The sequence below is a fragment of the Vulpes lagopus genome, chromosome 12, assembly GCF_018345385.1.
Source record: "Vulpes lagopus strain Blue_001 chromosome 12, ASM1834538v1, whole genome shotgun sequence".
Classification (NCBI taxonomy): Eukaryota; Metazoa; Chordata; class Mammalia; order Carnivora; family Canidae; genus Vulpes; species Vulpes lagopus.
The window spans coordinates 38,708,891-38,721,915 of record NC_054835.1 but is presented as its reverse complement, the minus strand read 5'-3'; the positions used below and the strand labels follow the sequence as shown (position 1 = coordinate 38,721,915).

The window sequence follows — 13,025 nt, the reverse complement described above, 5'->3', positions numbered from 1 at the left end:
GTATTGCCAATTTGATACAGTTATTATAAAGCTCTCCTGTCACCTAAGCTAAAACTGTAAAATTCTTAGATTAAAAACTTTTTTTTTTTAAAGATTTTATTTATTTACTCATGAGAAACAGAGAGACAGAGAGGTAGAGACACAGGCAGAGGGAGAAGCAGGCTCCATGCAGGGAGCCCAATGCAGGACTCCATCCTGGGTCTCCAGGATCATGCCCTGGGCTAAAGGCAATGCTAAACCGCTGAGCTACCCAGGCTGCCTATGATTAAAACCTCTTTAGACAAAACAGACCAGCATGGGCAGTGGGGAGAGGCCAGACCCTGCAGGGCCCATCTGGGCTTGTATTTTGGAAGGATCACTCTGGATGTTGGAAGATGGGTTGGAGAAGGGAGCCAGACTCCTAGGGCTGAGTGTTGCAGGGTTCCGTTTTTTTTGTTGTTGTTGTTGTTTTTAAGATTTTTTTTATTATTATTTATTTATGATAGACAGAGAGAGAGAGAGAGAGAGAGAGAGAGGCAGAGACACAGGCAGAGGGAAAAGCAGGTTCCATGCCGGGAGCCCGACGTGGGACTCGATCCCGGGACTCCCAGGATTGCGCCCTGGGCCAAAGGCAGGCACGAAACTGCTGAGCCACCCAGGGATCCCCTAGGGTTCCGTTTATATGGCTTTCTGAAGGGAGGAAACTATAGAAGTAGAAGGCAGGAGGGAGTGGGGTTGACAATGGAGGTCATGGGGACCTGGGAGAGGTAGTGGGCCACGTGTCCGGGGATGGTAGATGCATAACAGCATGGTTACAGGACTCATCCCAGCAGTTGGGCCAGGACTTGCAGAAGGCCCCTGCTGTGGAACTCAGCTCCTGCTCCCAGGCCTGTTAGAGTTACCTCCATGGCTTTAGGCCCTGTCAGGAGATCTCATCTGGATGACAATCCCTTAAACGTGGCATTCATTAAACAAGAAGTTACTGGGCAGCCACTATGGACCAGGCTCCCTGCTGGACACTGGAGACTCTCAGGTGACCAAGACCACCCTGCCTTCAAGAAACATCCAGGCTGGAGGATATATGGCCCTGACCTATCTGACACATTCACCAAGGCCTGGTGCCCTCATCTCCCACTCCCCTTCTCTACCCCAGCTAGCCAGCTCTTGCCAGACAGAACTCATGGGTGTATCAAAAAATAGTCTTTATTGTAACAAGTATAAAACAGAGCAGATCAACTGGCCTCTCAGTCTGTACAAAGTGTGGGGCTTAAGACCACCTGGGCTGCCCCCATTACTCCTATAATGCCCTGCCCCAGAGCAGTGCCCAGGAGCTCCATGGAGGGGAGGGCCACCCCAAGTACTTTTTCTTAAGGAGAGAGATTGGGGGTGGGGGAGCACTTTCTGCCTGAGGGAGGCAAAGGATTGAGTAGAAAACTCTCTGGAGTAGAGTTGTCCTCCAGTTATTCATGGGCCTGTCCGTACCTTCTGTACCCTCCAAGTCCACTTTATGAGCACAGGGACCAGTGGCCAGCCTGGAACGGGCTGAGACACATGCCGTCAGAGAGCCACACGAGTACAGCAGTGGCGTAGCAAACACGGCAGGATGCCCCGGTTCAGCTGGTGGAACTCCACGAGCTGCAACAGGTCCGTGAAGCGAGTCTGGCCATCATCCATGCTGAAGTACAGGCGGCCCTCCTCCTCACTCTGGGGCGGGGGGTGGGGAGAGCCACAGGGGATGGAAGGTCAGGAAGAGGCCGGAGGACTGAGGTCCCCAGTGGTCATGCAGGGACAAAAGAGAGAGCAAGAGACCCCAGACACAGTGGGGGCTGGAGAGCTTCTTGATGAGGAGGACAGGGATTACTCACCGGGAGAATAAGATAATGCTTGACCTTCTGCAGGTGGCACAAAGAGAGGACAAAGCCCTGTGGGTTCCTTTGACTCTCTCGGACCAGGAACAGGCTGCCGGGAGACAGGGCAACATTACCCGAGGACACACAGCTGCCACCTTGACACAGGGTGTCTCCTATCTCTGGATCTGTTGGCCTGCTCAGCCCGGCCCCTTACCCGTCCACCAGGCCCTGCTGCCCGATGAGCCGCTGGCTCTCCTCTCGAGAAATGCGTCCATGGAACCACGGTTGGGTGCGGTGGATGGCTGGAATTGGGGGAGGCAGAAGGGTGGTCACTCTGAGGAGGAGACCCCCCCATACTAGCCACCCCTACCAGGAATGCTCAGAGAAGCCATGGCAGCCCCCACCCCTGGAGACGCTGGGTGCTCACCTACCTGCACTAAGGCTCGTACCAGAGCCTGGGGTGGGCAGGCTGAGACGATGGTTCTTCTGTAGAACAATGGGGAACACAGGGAATCAGGACATGACTGGAGGGCTACCTGGCACCTCAAGAATATAGAGCCCCTTTCCACACCTGGGGACCTGCCTTACTCCTCTCTTTCTCCCATACCATGGAAACCCACATCTTGGAGAGGCACACCTGGGGGGCTCAGCAAGCTAAGCATCTGACTCTTGATTTCGGCTCAGGTCATGATCTCAGGGTCATGAGATCGAGCCCCAGGCTGGGAGCCTAAGATTCTCTCTCTCCCTCTTCCTCAGCCCCCACCCCTTCAAACCACATGGAGAGGAGGTCCCCCGTACAAACATGCAGATGGGTGCAGGCCCCTCACCCTCCAGGCCTGGGCCTCCTCCAGAGCTGCACTCAGAGCTTCCCGGGGGTTCTCAATGACACGCCCAGCATGGCCAGAGAAGTCCATGGCCACCAGGGTGTTATCAGAGACACTCCTCTGTAGATGGCATAGGATGGGGAGGAGTCAGAACAGGGCCCATGTATCCCCAGGATGGGGCCTGGGTGCCCACTCCCAGCTACTGCCCCTGTGCACTCACCAAAGGTGGAGAGCCCACACAGGATGGACGCAGGTGGCGAGACTGTGCCTGCTGATAATTCTTATACAGCTGCGCCCCATACTGCAGGTGGAGGGAGAAAGAGAGCCTGAGGTCGAGCAACTGCTGTGAAACCCCCATATGCCAGAACTTCCCAAGACCAAGACTGTATCTCTGCCTTGGATAAGGAGATTTCTGGAGCCAAAGCCAGGACTCTGGCCTTGGACCAGGCATACTGAGAGAGCAAGGCTACAATGCCCCCTCATTCCTGAGAGGAGACTTATAATTCCTCCTTCATGCCAGAGGACCCAGGGGGTGGGGCCAGCCCCCCATGCCACTCCCAGAGTCCCACCTTGAAGAGGCGGAATGCTGCTAACCAGCAGGTGCGGCTCTGCTCATCCTCGCTGCAGAAGACCCGCAGCCCCTTATGGCCGTTTCGAAGCTTGTTCGGCTGTAGGGAGAGGAAACGGGCTGGTCCCATATCTTCCATTAGGACCAGGTGCCTGCCTCTGTGGGGCAGGGCAAGGTGCAGGGAGAGGAGTCTGGGTATCCCAGATGGAGATCAGAAGCCCTAGGTAGTATCCTGGGCCCTGAGTACCTGCCATTCCCTCCCAGGCCCAGCCATGGTCTTTACCTTGATACAGAAGCCGAAGTCTGTGGGCATCCCATAGAGCTTGCGGCCCTCGGTCACCACATACACGTTGGACTCATTCACGTCTGCTACATACTGCAGGTGCCTCGGGTCCTATGTGGCACAAGTAGGCAGGACTTGTTACAGGCAGACCCTATCCCCTTACTATTGTCCCCATAAGCCAGGTGAGGAGATTTCAGAGAGGAGCAGAGAAGTGCCCCAAGTCACACAGCAAATAGAAGTAGAGCCAGGACTCAAATTCAGTTCCACCTGCCTTTCCCACTACCTTCCTAGGGTAGGTGAGTCAGGAGGGAAAGAGGAGCAGCTGAGGGTCTCAGGTCCCAAGGGGAGAAAGATCCAAGAGTTCCAACAGGGAAGAGACAACAGATAACTCCTAGAAGGACCGGGAAGGGGATATCCTAGGGGCAGAGGCTGTCAACCCTCAAGACCTCACCTTGGAGGTGCCCTTGGTGGAGTAATAGAGGCCAGACCGGCGCAGGAAGCAGAAGAAGCGTTTCCAGAGCTTCCGTCCTGACCCTCGAAGCTGCAGGAAGCCCTGGATCTCTGGGAAGCTGCCTGCATTCAGGAAGTTCTGAGGCCAGAAGAGAGCAGGAAGAGGGTGAGAGGCCAAGAGGGAGACAAGGGAGACACACACACACACACACACACACACACACACACAGCTTCAGAAGAGAAGGTGTTCCACATGCATTTATTGTCCCATTTCACAGACCAAGAAACTGACACTCAGCCAGGAAAGAGGGACTTGTCCAGTCACCTGGGACTGTGCGAGGCTCCCCACCACATAGAGGGAGGCACAATGCTTGAGGACCAAAAAAGCAATAGGCAATCCTGGGGAATCATGAATATGCCATGGAATGGGGGTGTCCCCTTACCTGGATAAGGTCTTCGTGGGATAGGCCTGTGTGTGCGTCCACACAGCTGGAGACCATCTTTTCTGGGAACAGGGAGTGCTGGGGGGAAGAGTCAGGAGTCAGGGACGATGGGCCCAGGCTGGGGGCCCGGGTGTCCCAGTGCCCAGACGCCCTTCACACACACTCACCGGAGAGCTCTTGAACAGTTCGTACTTAGCGAAGTTCTTCCGGAAGACAAAGCGGCTGTCTCCCCCAATGGGCCAGGCAGCCTGCACTTCCACCACGGACTCATGGTCCTCCAAGCCCCGCTCTGGAGTCAAGGGCCGAAAGCAGTGGTCAGCAGACACCAGACAGGCCTCCCAGGAGGGCCACCTGCCTAGCCCAAAGTGTGAAGCATTGCCTCCCTGCCCAGACAGCCCCTGGCACCCCAACTCACCCAGTGCTAGATGGGGGTGGCACTCCACCAGCCCCCAGTTTTCATCACTCAGGGCATGAGCTCGCTGCACCAGCATTTCACACACGTAGCGGGCTGTAGCACCTGCCGCCACCTCCACAGACCGGCAGGCCCCATCTTCGCTGTACACCTTTACTACCTGCACCCCAGGAATTGCAGGTGACTTGAGGAAGGGTGAAGGGGGGGGTTATTTCCCTTCCCCTGCCTGCTATATCCTCAGGGACTCCTGACTGAATTCCCCTCCCCCCTCCAGGGAGGGGGCACCCTACCTGCCTCAGTCCCATAGCACCCCCATATCCCTGCCTTCTCTCTCCCAAGACAACTCACATGGGGGCAGCTGGCATCTCGAGGGAGCAGCCCCCTTGCACCAGAGGACCCCCCAAGAATGGGGGTCTGTGAAGGAGGACTGCAGAGCTCAGGGAAGGGGTTGGGGATGGAAGGCAGAGAGGTTGACCGCAGCTCCTCCTCTCGAAGAAGATTCCTGTGGCCCAAGGTGGGGGATGGGGAGAGAATTTGTTGACTTACCCAACACTGACTGCCCCCCGCACCAGCCCCTCCTCAGCTCCATCACCCCATTGTACCTGCTGGTCGGAATGGGCAGAGGCTGGGACCTCTTCACTTCCGCAGGCAGAGGAGCATCGGGAGGTGGGGGAGTCCCAGGAGGGGTCCCAGGAGCCAAGTACAGGTCTTCTGGGGAGCTGCTGAGATGAGGTGGAGACAGACCCAGCTCCATAACATCTAAGGGAGAAAAGGCGACTGAAAGCAGCTGCTCGTGTGCCCTTGTCCTGCAGAGAAGGGCCAAGTGGACCCAGACCTCCAGACTTCACACCGCTGTCAAGGTACCCCTCCGAGTTGACACAGCACCTTACTGCTCCCCCTCTAACTGGAGTTTCCCTGGAACCTTTGGGGAAGGGTACCATGAGCCCATTTACAAGAAGGGGACATCAAGTCCCTAAGAAGGAAGCATCCTTGCCCCCATCACAGGTGAGTCAATGAGTGGAACTTTGGTGTTTTGACTCCAAATCTAGTGCTCTTCTGTTGGCCCGACACTGCCAGGGGAAGAGCTAAGAGGGTACCCCCGCACACACCAGCTGGGCAGCACCAACAGACTCCATGACCCACATACGGTCGAGGCTGACTCTGTCTCTGAGCTTGCCCGGAGCATGGGACACTCACTCCTCTGGGCTTTGCCCTGGGTTTTTCCAGTGCTTTATTGCCAGATCTGGTTGCCAGAGCCTGTTGTGGCAACGCCTGTCCAAGTGCTGAGTGATGGCCAGAAGGGGAGAAGGAGGTGGAAAAGGACAGGAACCAGGAGGGCAGGAGGCAGACTCAGATAGGACTAGCCTGGGGACCCTTGCCCCAGCAGCCCCTAAACCTTGCGTGCCCTCTCCAGACTCCTCCTCCTGCCCAACATTCCTGAAGCCCCAATGCCAGAGTCACCTCCTCTGAGCAGCCTTCCTGGATTTTCCGCCTTCAGACTGAAGGGCTCCCTCTCTGCACTGGACTCTGTGCCAATGAGGCGCACCTGTTTTGTCCACCCACTGGTCTGGAGCCACCCAGCACTCCTGGGCAGGGCCAGAGTCTCACCCACGTCCTAGCACCCACAGGTGCTGCAGAGGAGGACAAGTGAGGACAGGAGAGCAGAGGCAAAGATGCCCACTGGGGACAGAGGCAGCACAGACCCCTCTGGCAGGGCTAGAACCTGGGAGGACCTGGGAGAACCTGAGACCTAGGCCAGTGCCTTGAGGCAGCCTGCAGCACCTGGCAATGACCCTCCAGGGTGGAGCAGGCCCCTGACCCTTAAGTGAGGGGATCTGGGGGACAGGTGAGTCAGGGTGGGGCGGGACAGCACTGCCTGGGGCTCTCTATTCAACCTTGACTCATCTGCACGACTTCCTGGCTTAGGAGAAACACAAACAGCCCTGCCTCAACCCACCTCCGGCCCCTCCCGCCCCCAACCTTGACAGCCTGGGAGGAATGGGGGAGGCTCAGGGCAGGGACAGGTGGGGGGGTAGAGATGTGGGGCCCCCGCAGCTCCTCTGACATCATCTTCTCCTCCCCACCCTTGGCCCGCCTCCAGTCTGGGTGGGACCTGCAACCTGCCCTGGGGTCCCTCAGTCTCCACCCAGCCCAGGAGCCCCCTCTCCCAAGGAGAGAAAAAGGCCTGGCTTGGATTCAAAGGCCCATCTGGATTAGAGCCGACCTCCCAGTGATGCCCTCACTCACCCAAAGAAACCACGCAGTGCTCACTATCCTGTCTGGGGCCTACCAGGTTTTCATTCTGCTGCTGCGTTGCCCCACCCCTGGCACCCAGGACTCAGGGGGCCCAGAAGACTCATCTACATCAACCCTGGGGGATGAGGGTCCTAACACACTCTGCGGTGTCCTGGCCAGAGGGGTACTACAGGTACAGGAGGAGCAAGACACCTGAGAGGACAGACACAGACAGGCAGACAAGGAAAGGCCAGGAGGGAGTGGCAGGGAGGGGGCTCAGGGTCCTTTGGGGAAGGGCAAGACACATCCACCAGTGAGCATCAACAGACACCAGAATATCGACAAGCCACAATGTCCCCACTCCCATCCCATCTCTCCTCTGGCAACTAGTCCTGATGACTTCACTCCAGGAAGACTGCGGGTTGGCGGGGGGGAGGCTGCAGGGAAGCCAGACACCAAAGTAGGGTCCCCCACTCCATCCCAGAAGGAAGAGGAATCAGGGCAGTGTTTGGGCAGGGTGACCGGAGTAGATTTAAATCAACATTGGATGGGAGTCTGGCCTTAGAGAGCTGGAGGGCCGCTGAAGGCTTGGGTTTGGCCTCCTGATCCCTCCACCTTGCCCTCCAGACCCTTCTAAGGCAAGAGAATGGGGCGGTCAGGACCAAATAGATGGGATGGGAAGAGAACCAGATCCTAGCTGTCGGGGTCGGGATCCCCCTCCCAAGAGACCTGAACCTTTCAAACTGCGGCCCTAGGCCCAGCGGCTTCTGTTGAAGAAACCGACCCCCCAAATCTATCAGCCCCCCCCACTACAACTCCAAACAGAGGCTTCCCCAACGGCCTCTCCTGCCCGGCGGCTGCGGCCCCACCCTCCGGCCCGCCCTCCCAGCCTGCAGTCTCCTTGTTTACTTCCTGAATCCTGCCCCACCTGGCGGGCCCCAAGGGCGGGTGGCAGGGCCCAGTATTAGGGCCCAGAGAAAACAAGGCCACCTCGGTCGCTCACCGGGAGGGGGAGGGGCCAGCGCGGCCGAGGCTGGGCTGGGGACCAGCAGGTGGCGGGAAGCCCCCGCGTGGCCCAGCACTCCACGCCCCGCCCCCGGCGGGATGTATAGTGGGGAGGGAGGGCTCAGCCTTCGGGGTTCTGAGGGTGCCGGAGGGCCCAAGCGAGGAGGCGGGAAACCCCCAGGTGACCCGGAGCCGAGGGGAGGGCCCAGGGCCCCGAGGCACCGCCCACTCCCTCACTCTGGGGAAAAAACACCCAATGGGAAAAGGAGGGGGGGGTGAGCTTTCTTAAAGTTTAATTTGGGAAGAATGCTAGATTGCGCCTGCGGAGTTAATCATTACAGGCGCTTGCCTGCGCGGAGGGCTCCCCAGCAGGACCGGGGGCGGGAGGGGGGAGCAGAGTCCAGGACGCGCCCACCCAGAGGGGCCATTCTTGGCGGGGGGGGGGGGGGCGCCAAGGGCGGACAGGTGCATTCTCCATCCCCTTCGGGCGTCGGGGAGACCGAGACTCGGGGCTTTCTCCAAACACTGCCCCCCGCCCCCACACGCGCACACACACCTTCCTAGGCCCCCCGGCGCTGCGGCCCCCCAGCCTTGGAGCCTCCGAGCCTCATCCCGACGCCAGGAGGGACCCCCGGGCCTGCCCCGCCCCCACCTTCCCTTCCTAGGGCGGGACCCGGTGTTTTGAGCCGGCAAACAACCCCGAGGCCGAGCTCTAGCAGCTTAGAGGATGGATGCCTCTCCTCTGCTGCCCTCCTCACTGGGGGCGCCCCCTACCCCCACCCTCCCGCCCCCGCGGGGACGGCAGTCTTGGGAGCCTTGGGAAACGGGTAACAGGAGGCTGAGCAAGGAATGACTCGGGGCAGCCCTCGGGCTTCGGCCCCCCCTCCTAGCTCTCCTCCTGGGCAGGTGGGGAGGGGCTAATTTCAGCGGGAAAGCGGCGTCTCCCGGAGGAGAGGATCGGATCTTCCCTCCCCATCCCCATCAGCTGCTTTTTGTCCGGGGGCCAGAGGGAGGCCGGCAAAGGGGAGGAAATGAGAACAGGGAATGAAAACAGGGAGAGGCAGGGCAGATGGTGAGGTAGGGGCGGGATGTGGGAGACTGGAGAAAGGAGGCGAGGCGGCCAGAGTAACACAGCAGGAGGCGGGGTCTTTCCATAGTGACCCCGGGACCTGCCGCTGCCCCCCACCCTCAAGATGAAGTGCCCCCCTTTGGGTCCTTACCTGGACCCTGGACGTAGGAACACTTGGCTGGGGCCACTGGTTTAGGGAGGGAGACGCCAGGCCCTTAACTACCTGTCCCCCTCCTGCGCCCGCCCTTGGCCTGACATCACTGGGGGGGTGGGGAACAGGAGGGGGAGCCAGGCGGCCGCCCGGCCGCCCACCTGGGCGACCTGCCAGCCCCTGGCCCTGACACGGGCACAGCCTGGGGCCCTGTTGTGGCTGGGAGTGGGGGCAGGCTGTCGCCTGGGACCGATCTTGGTCACCTTACCTGGAGGAGCCCCAGGAGGAGTAGCAGGACACGGGGTCCGAAGTCTGGTTCTGTCTAGGGACCCCAGATACCTGGGCTTGATTTCAAATCCACTCCCTCTTCTCTACAGGTGCTAGGAGGGTGTCCCGACTTTGGAGTAGAAGTGAGGGTTGGGGGAGGGAGAGCCCTGTGTGTCCAGGCTCCTGGCCCAAGGAGACTAAAATTATCTTGGGCAGGTGGGGGCGGGGCCTGGGGGAGAAGCATGGGAGGAGGAACCCTAGGAGGAGGGGCGGGGACTCCCTGACACTCGACTCTGGCTGGGATTGTTTTTGCCCTTCTCAGCCCGGCAGCAGGTGCCAGGGGAGAGGCGGGGAAGACAGCGGAGCTGAGAAGCCTCAAGAGCAAAGATCTAGAGCCCTCGTGACGTGGGAGGGAGGGACTGGGAGCTGGAAGGTGAGGGGATAAGGCGCTCACCCTTCCTCATGCTCCTCACCAAATGGGGTCTGCTCCTAGGCCACACGAGGGGGGCTGCTTGCGCCTCTGGATCCCACCTGATGGGGCAAGGAACACTCAGCAAAAGAGGGAAGCCAGCCAGAAGGGTGTCCAGCAACAGGGTCTGCCCCTTGATTGCCAGCCACAGTGCTACCACCCAGCTTGCACCCTGGCCCTCAGAGGTACCCAGGGTATGATTGCTGATTTTTACAAAGTCCAGGGGTCTCAGTTTCATCTGAAATCGAAGGGGTTCGGCAGAGTCTTATGGTGAAAGGAGTGATCTGGGGAGAGATCTGGCCAGGTGCCAGAAGACTCCCCTTTGAGCGATCACTTTAGCTCTCTGCTTCAACATTAGGCAAACCCAAGGGTCAAGCCTGGAAGGCCAGAGATCCAAGGCAGTGGCCACCTCCCAACCTAAAGTGGGTGACAGGTGGGTAAACAAACAGTCTTCAGGGTGATAAGAGGTCTGCCCTGGGGGGATCGTCAAGAAGTGGCTTTAGCCTCCACTTTCTCCAAATGGGGTTTTCCTCGAAAAACCAGTATGAGTGGACCAAGCAAAGAAGTGGGAGAGGGGGTACAGCTGGGCGGCTCAGCGGTTCAGTGCCTGCCTTCGGCTCAGGGAGTGATCCTGGAGTCCCTGGATCAAGGCCCACATTGGGCTCCCTGCACGGAACCTGCTTCTCCCTCTGCCTGTGTCTCTGCCTCTGTGTGTGTGTGTGTGTGTGTGTGTGTGTGTGTGTGTGTGTGTCTCATAATAAATAAATAAAATCTTAAAAAAAAAAAAAAGTGGGAAGGGGGTGAGGTCACTTGGGCCAAGGAGCAGCTTGTGCAAAGCACAGGAGACAATGCACTCAATTATTCCTTCCTTCATTCGATAATATTTGTTAAGTACCTACTATATGCCAGCCCCATGCTTGGTACTAGAGAAATAGTGAAGAGCAGGAAAAACCGACCCTGCCATTATCCTCATGCAGCCCTGTTGGGGAGACTGATGTTAATCAAAGAATCCCATGGGGAGCACCTGGGTGACTCACTCAGCTAAGTGATGGACTCTTGATTTTGGCTCAGGTCATGATCTCAGGGTTGTGAGATCAAGCCCCGTGTTGGGCTCCCTGCTGGGTGGTGGAGCCTGCTTCAGATTCTCCCATTCTCTCTCCCCTTCTGCCCTTCCTCTCTCTCAAAAGAAAAAAAAAAAAAAAAAGAATCACACAAAAATAAGAAATGACAGGTGACAAGTATCTGGGAGAATGACTCACCCAGAGAGGTGGGAAAACTTTCTTGGTAGAAGTGAGGAGCAAGCAGAGGGGAAACTGGAATAGGGAGAAAGTAAAGATGGGTGGGTGGGAATGTGGGGAGGGGGGTACCTTTCATGATGAGGAAATAAGTGCCAAAGCCCTTAGCGAGAGGGGACATGGCATGAGGGAGGCAGAGTGGGGTTGAGGAAGGAGAGGAGGCCACACAGGCAAACTCAAGCAGGTGTGGAGAAAGGCAAGTGCTTCGAACTCAGCCATGTTTCTGAGTGTGGCCTATGACCACCTGCTGCCATATCTCCTTAGGCTTGTAGAAAAAACAGATCCCTGGGCCCCTCCCCACCTACTGAATCTCAAGTCTCTGGGGCCCAGACACAGGAATGTGTGGTATTGACAAGCCCTCAGGTGGTTAAACCAGGTTTGAGAGCCATCCATCCTGTCTGTCCAGACAGGCAGGAACTATGGGCTGAGGCCAGACCCTGTGGTGTCTCTCTGGGCTTAAGCAGAGGCGCAGAGAAGCAGGCAGATTTCTATTTTGAAAAGATCGCTCTAGATGTTAAAGGATAGGGTTAGAGAGGGAAGCCAGATTCAGAAGGCTGAGTGCTATAGGATTCTATTTATATGGCTTTCTAAAAGGGGTGGAACTACCCCCCTGAGTGAGGAGTCTGTTTCTTCCTCTCCCTTTGCCCCTCCCCACCTCCACTCCCTGTTTGTATTCTCTGCTCTCTCTCAAATAAATAAAATATTTTCTTTCTTTCTTTTCTTTCTTTCTTTCTTTCTTTCTTTCTTTCTTTCTTTCTTTCTTTCTTTCTTCTTTCTTTCTTTTTTTTTTAATGAAGGGAGTGGAACTATAAAGACAGAAAGCAGGAGCACCTGTGTGGCTCAGTTCATTAAGCATCTGCCTTGGGCTCAGGTCATGATCCCAGGGTCCTGGGATCTAGCCCTGCATGGGGCTCCCTGTTTAGTGGGGAGCCTGCTTCTCCCTCTCCCTCTGCCCCTCACCCCTGCTCATTCTCTCTCTCTCTCTCTCTCTCTCTCTCTCTCAAATAAATAAAATCTTTAAAAAAAAAACCAAACAGATCTAGGGGCAGGGAGGAGTATAGGAATTAACAACAAAGGGCACAGGGACTTGTGAGAAGGTAGTAGAGCTGTTCCGTATCTTGGTCATGGTGGTAGATATACAACAGTGTGTTAAGTAGGACTCACAGAAGGGTACACTGAAGAGGGCCAATTCTATTGTCTGTATGTTATATCTGAAATTTTTAAAGAAAACAACAACAACAAATAGGTTTATAGATCAATGGAATAGATTCAAAAGTCCAAATATAAACCCTGACGTTTCTGGTCAATTGATTTTTGACAGAGATACCAAGACAATTCAGTGGCAGAAAGATTAGTCTTTTCAATAAATGGTTCTGAGACAATCAACTATCCACATTCCAGAAGATTAATTTAGATCCTTATCTCACACAATCTACAAAGATTAACTCAAGATAAATCATAGACTTAAATGTAAAAGCTAAACTAAAACTTCTGAAGAAACCAAGGGGAAAAAAATCTTTGTGACCTAAGTTAGGCAGAGATCTTGGATACAACAGCAAAAGCACAAGTGACAAAAGAAAAAAATTCAGCAAATTAGATGTCATCAAAATTAAAATTTTTTGCACTTTCAAAAGACATCACTAACTTGTTAAAGGGGATCCCTGGGTAGCTCAGCAGTTGAGCATCTGCCTTTGGCCCAGGGCTTGATCCTGGAGTCCTGGGATC

At 56.3% G+C, this 13,025-nt stretch overlaps 1 protein-coding gene across 4 annotated transcripts; it reads right to left on the bottom strand.

The window, feature by feature from the left end:
- Positions 1–1,166: 1,166 nt before the first annotated feature.
- On the bottom strand, positions 1,167–9,730 carry GRB7 (growth factor receptor bound protein 7). 4 transcript variants are annotated; one of them, XM_041725135.1, is made up of 15 exons: positions 9,538–9,730; positions 5,412–5,568; positions 5,158–5,311; positions 4,813–4,969; positions 4,565–4,686; positions 4,398–4,475; positions 3,956–4,093; positions 3,505–3,615; positions 3,223–3,321; positions 2,874–2,954; positions 2,657–2,773; positions 2,261–2,315; positions 2,044–2,131; positions 1,845–1,938; positions 1,167–1,683 (listed from the first exon to the last, which is right to left on the bottom strand). In XM_041725135.1, exons 2-15 carry the CDS (start codon positions 5,561–5,563, stop codon positions 1,537–1,539), a joined length of 1,593 nt encoding a protein of 530 aa, XP_041581069.1. In that variant the 5' UTR covers positions 5,564–5,568; positions 9,538–9,730; the 3' UTR covers positions 1,167–1,536. The 4 variants fall into 4 exon arrangements, with proteins under 4 accessions (XP_041581069.1, XP_041581070.1, XP_041581071.1 ...); XM_041725136.1 differs by lacking the exon at positions 9,538–9,730 and adding an exon at positions 9,270–9,451; XM_041725137.1 differs by lacking the exon at positions 9,538–9,730 and adding an exon at positions 8,048–8,167.
- Positions 9,731–13,025: the final 3,295 nt, after the last annotated feature.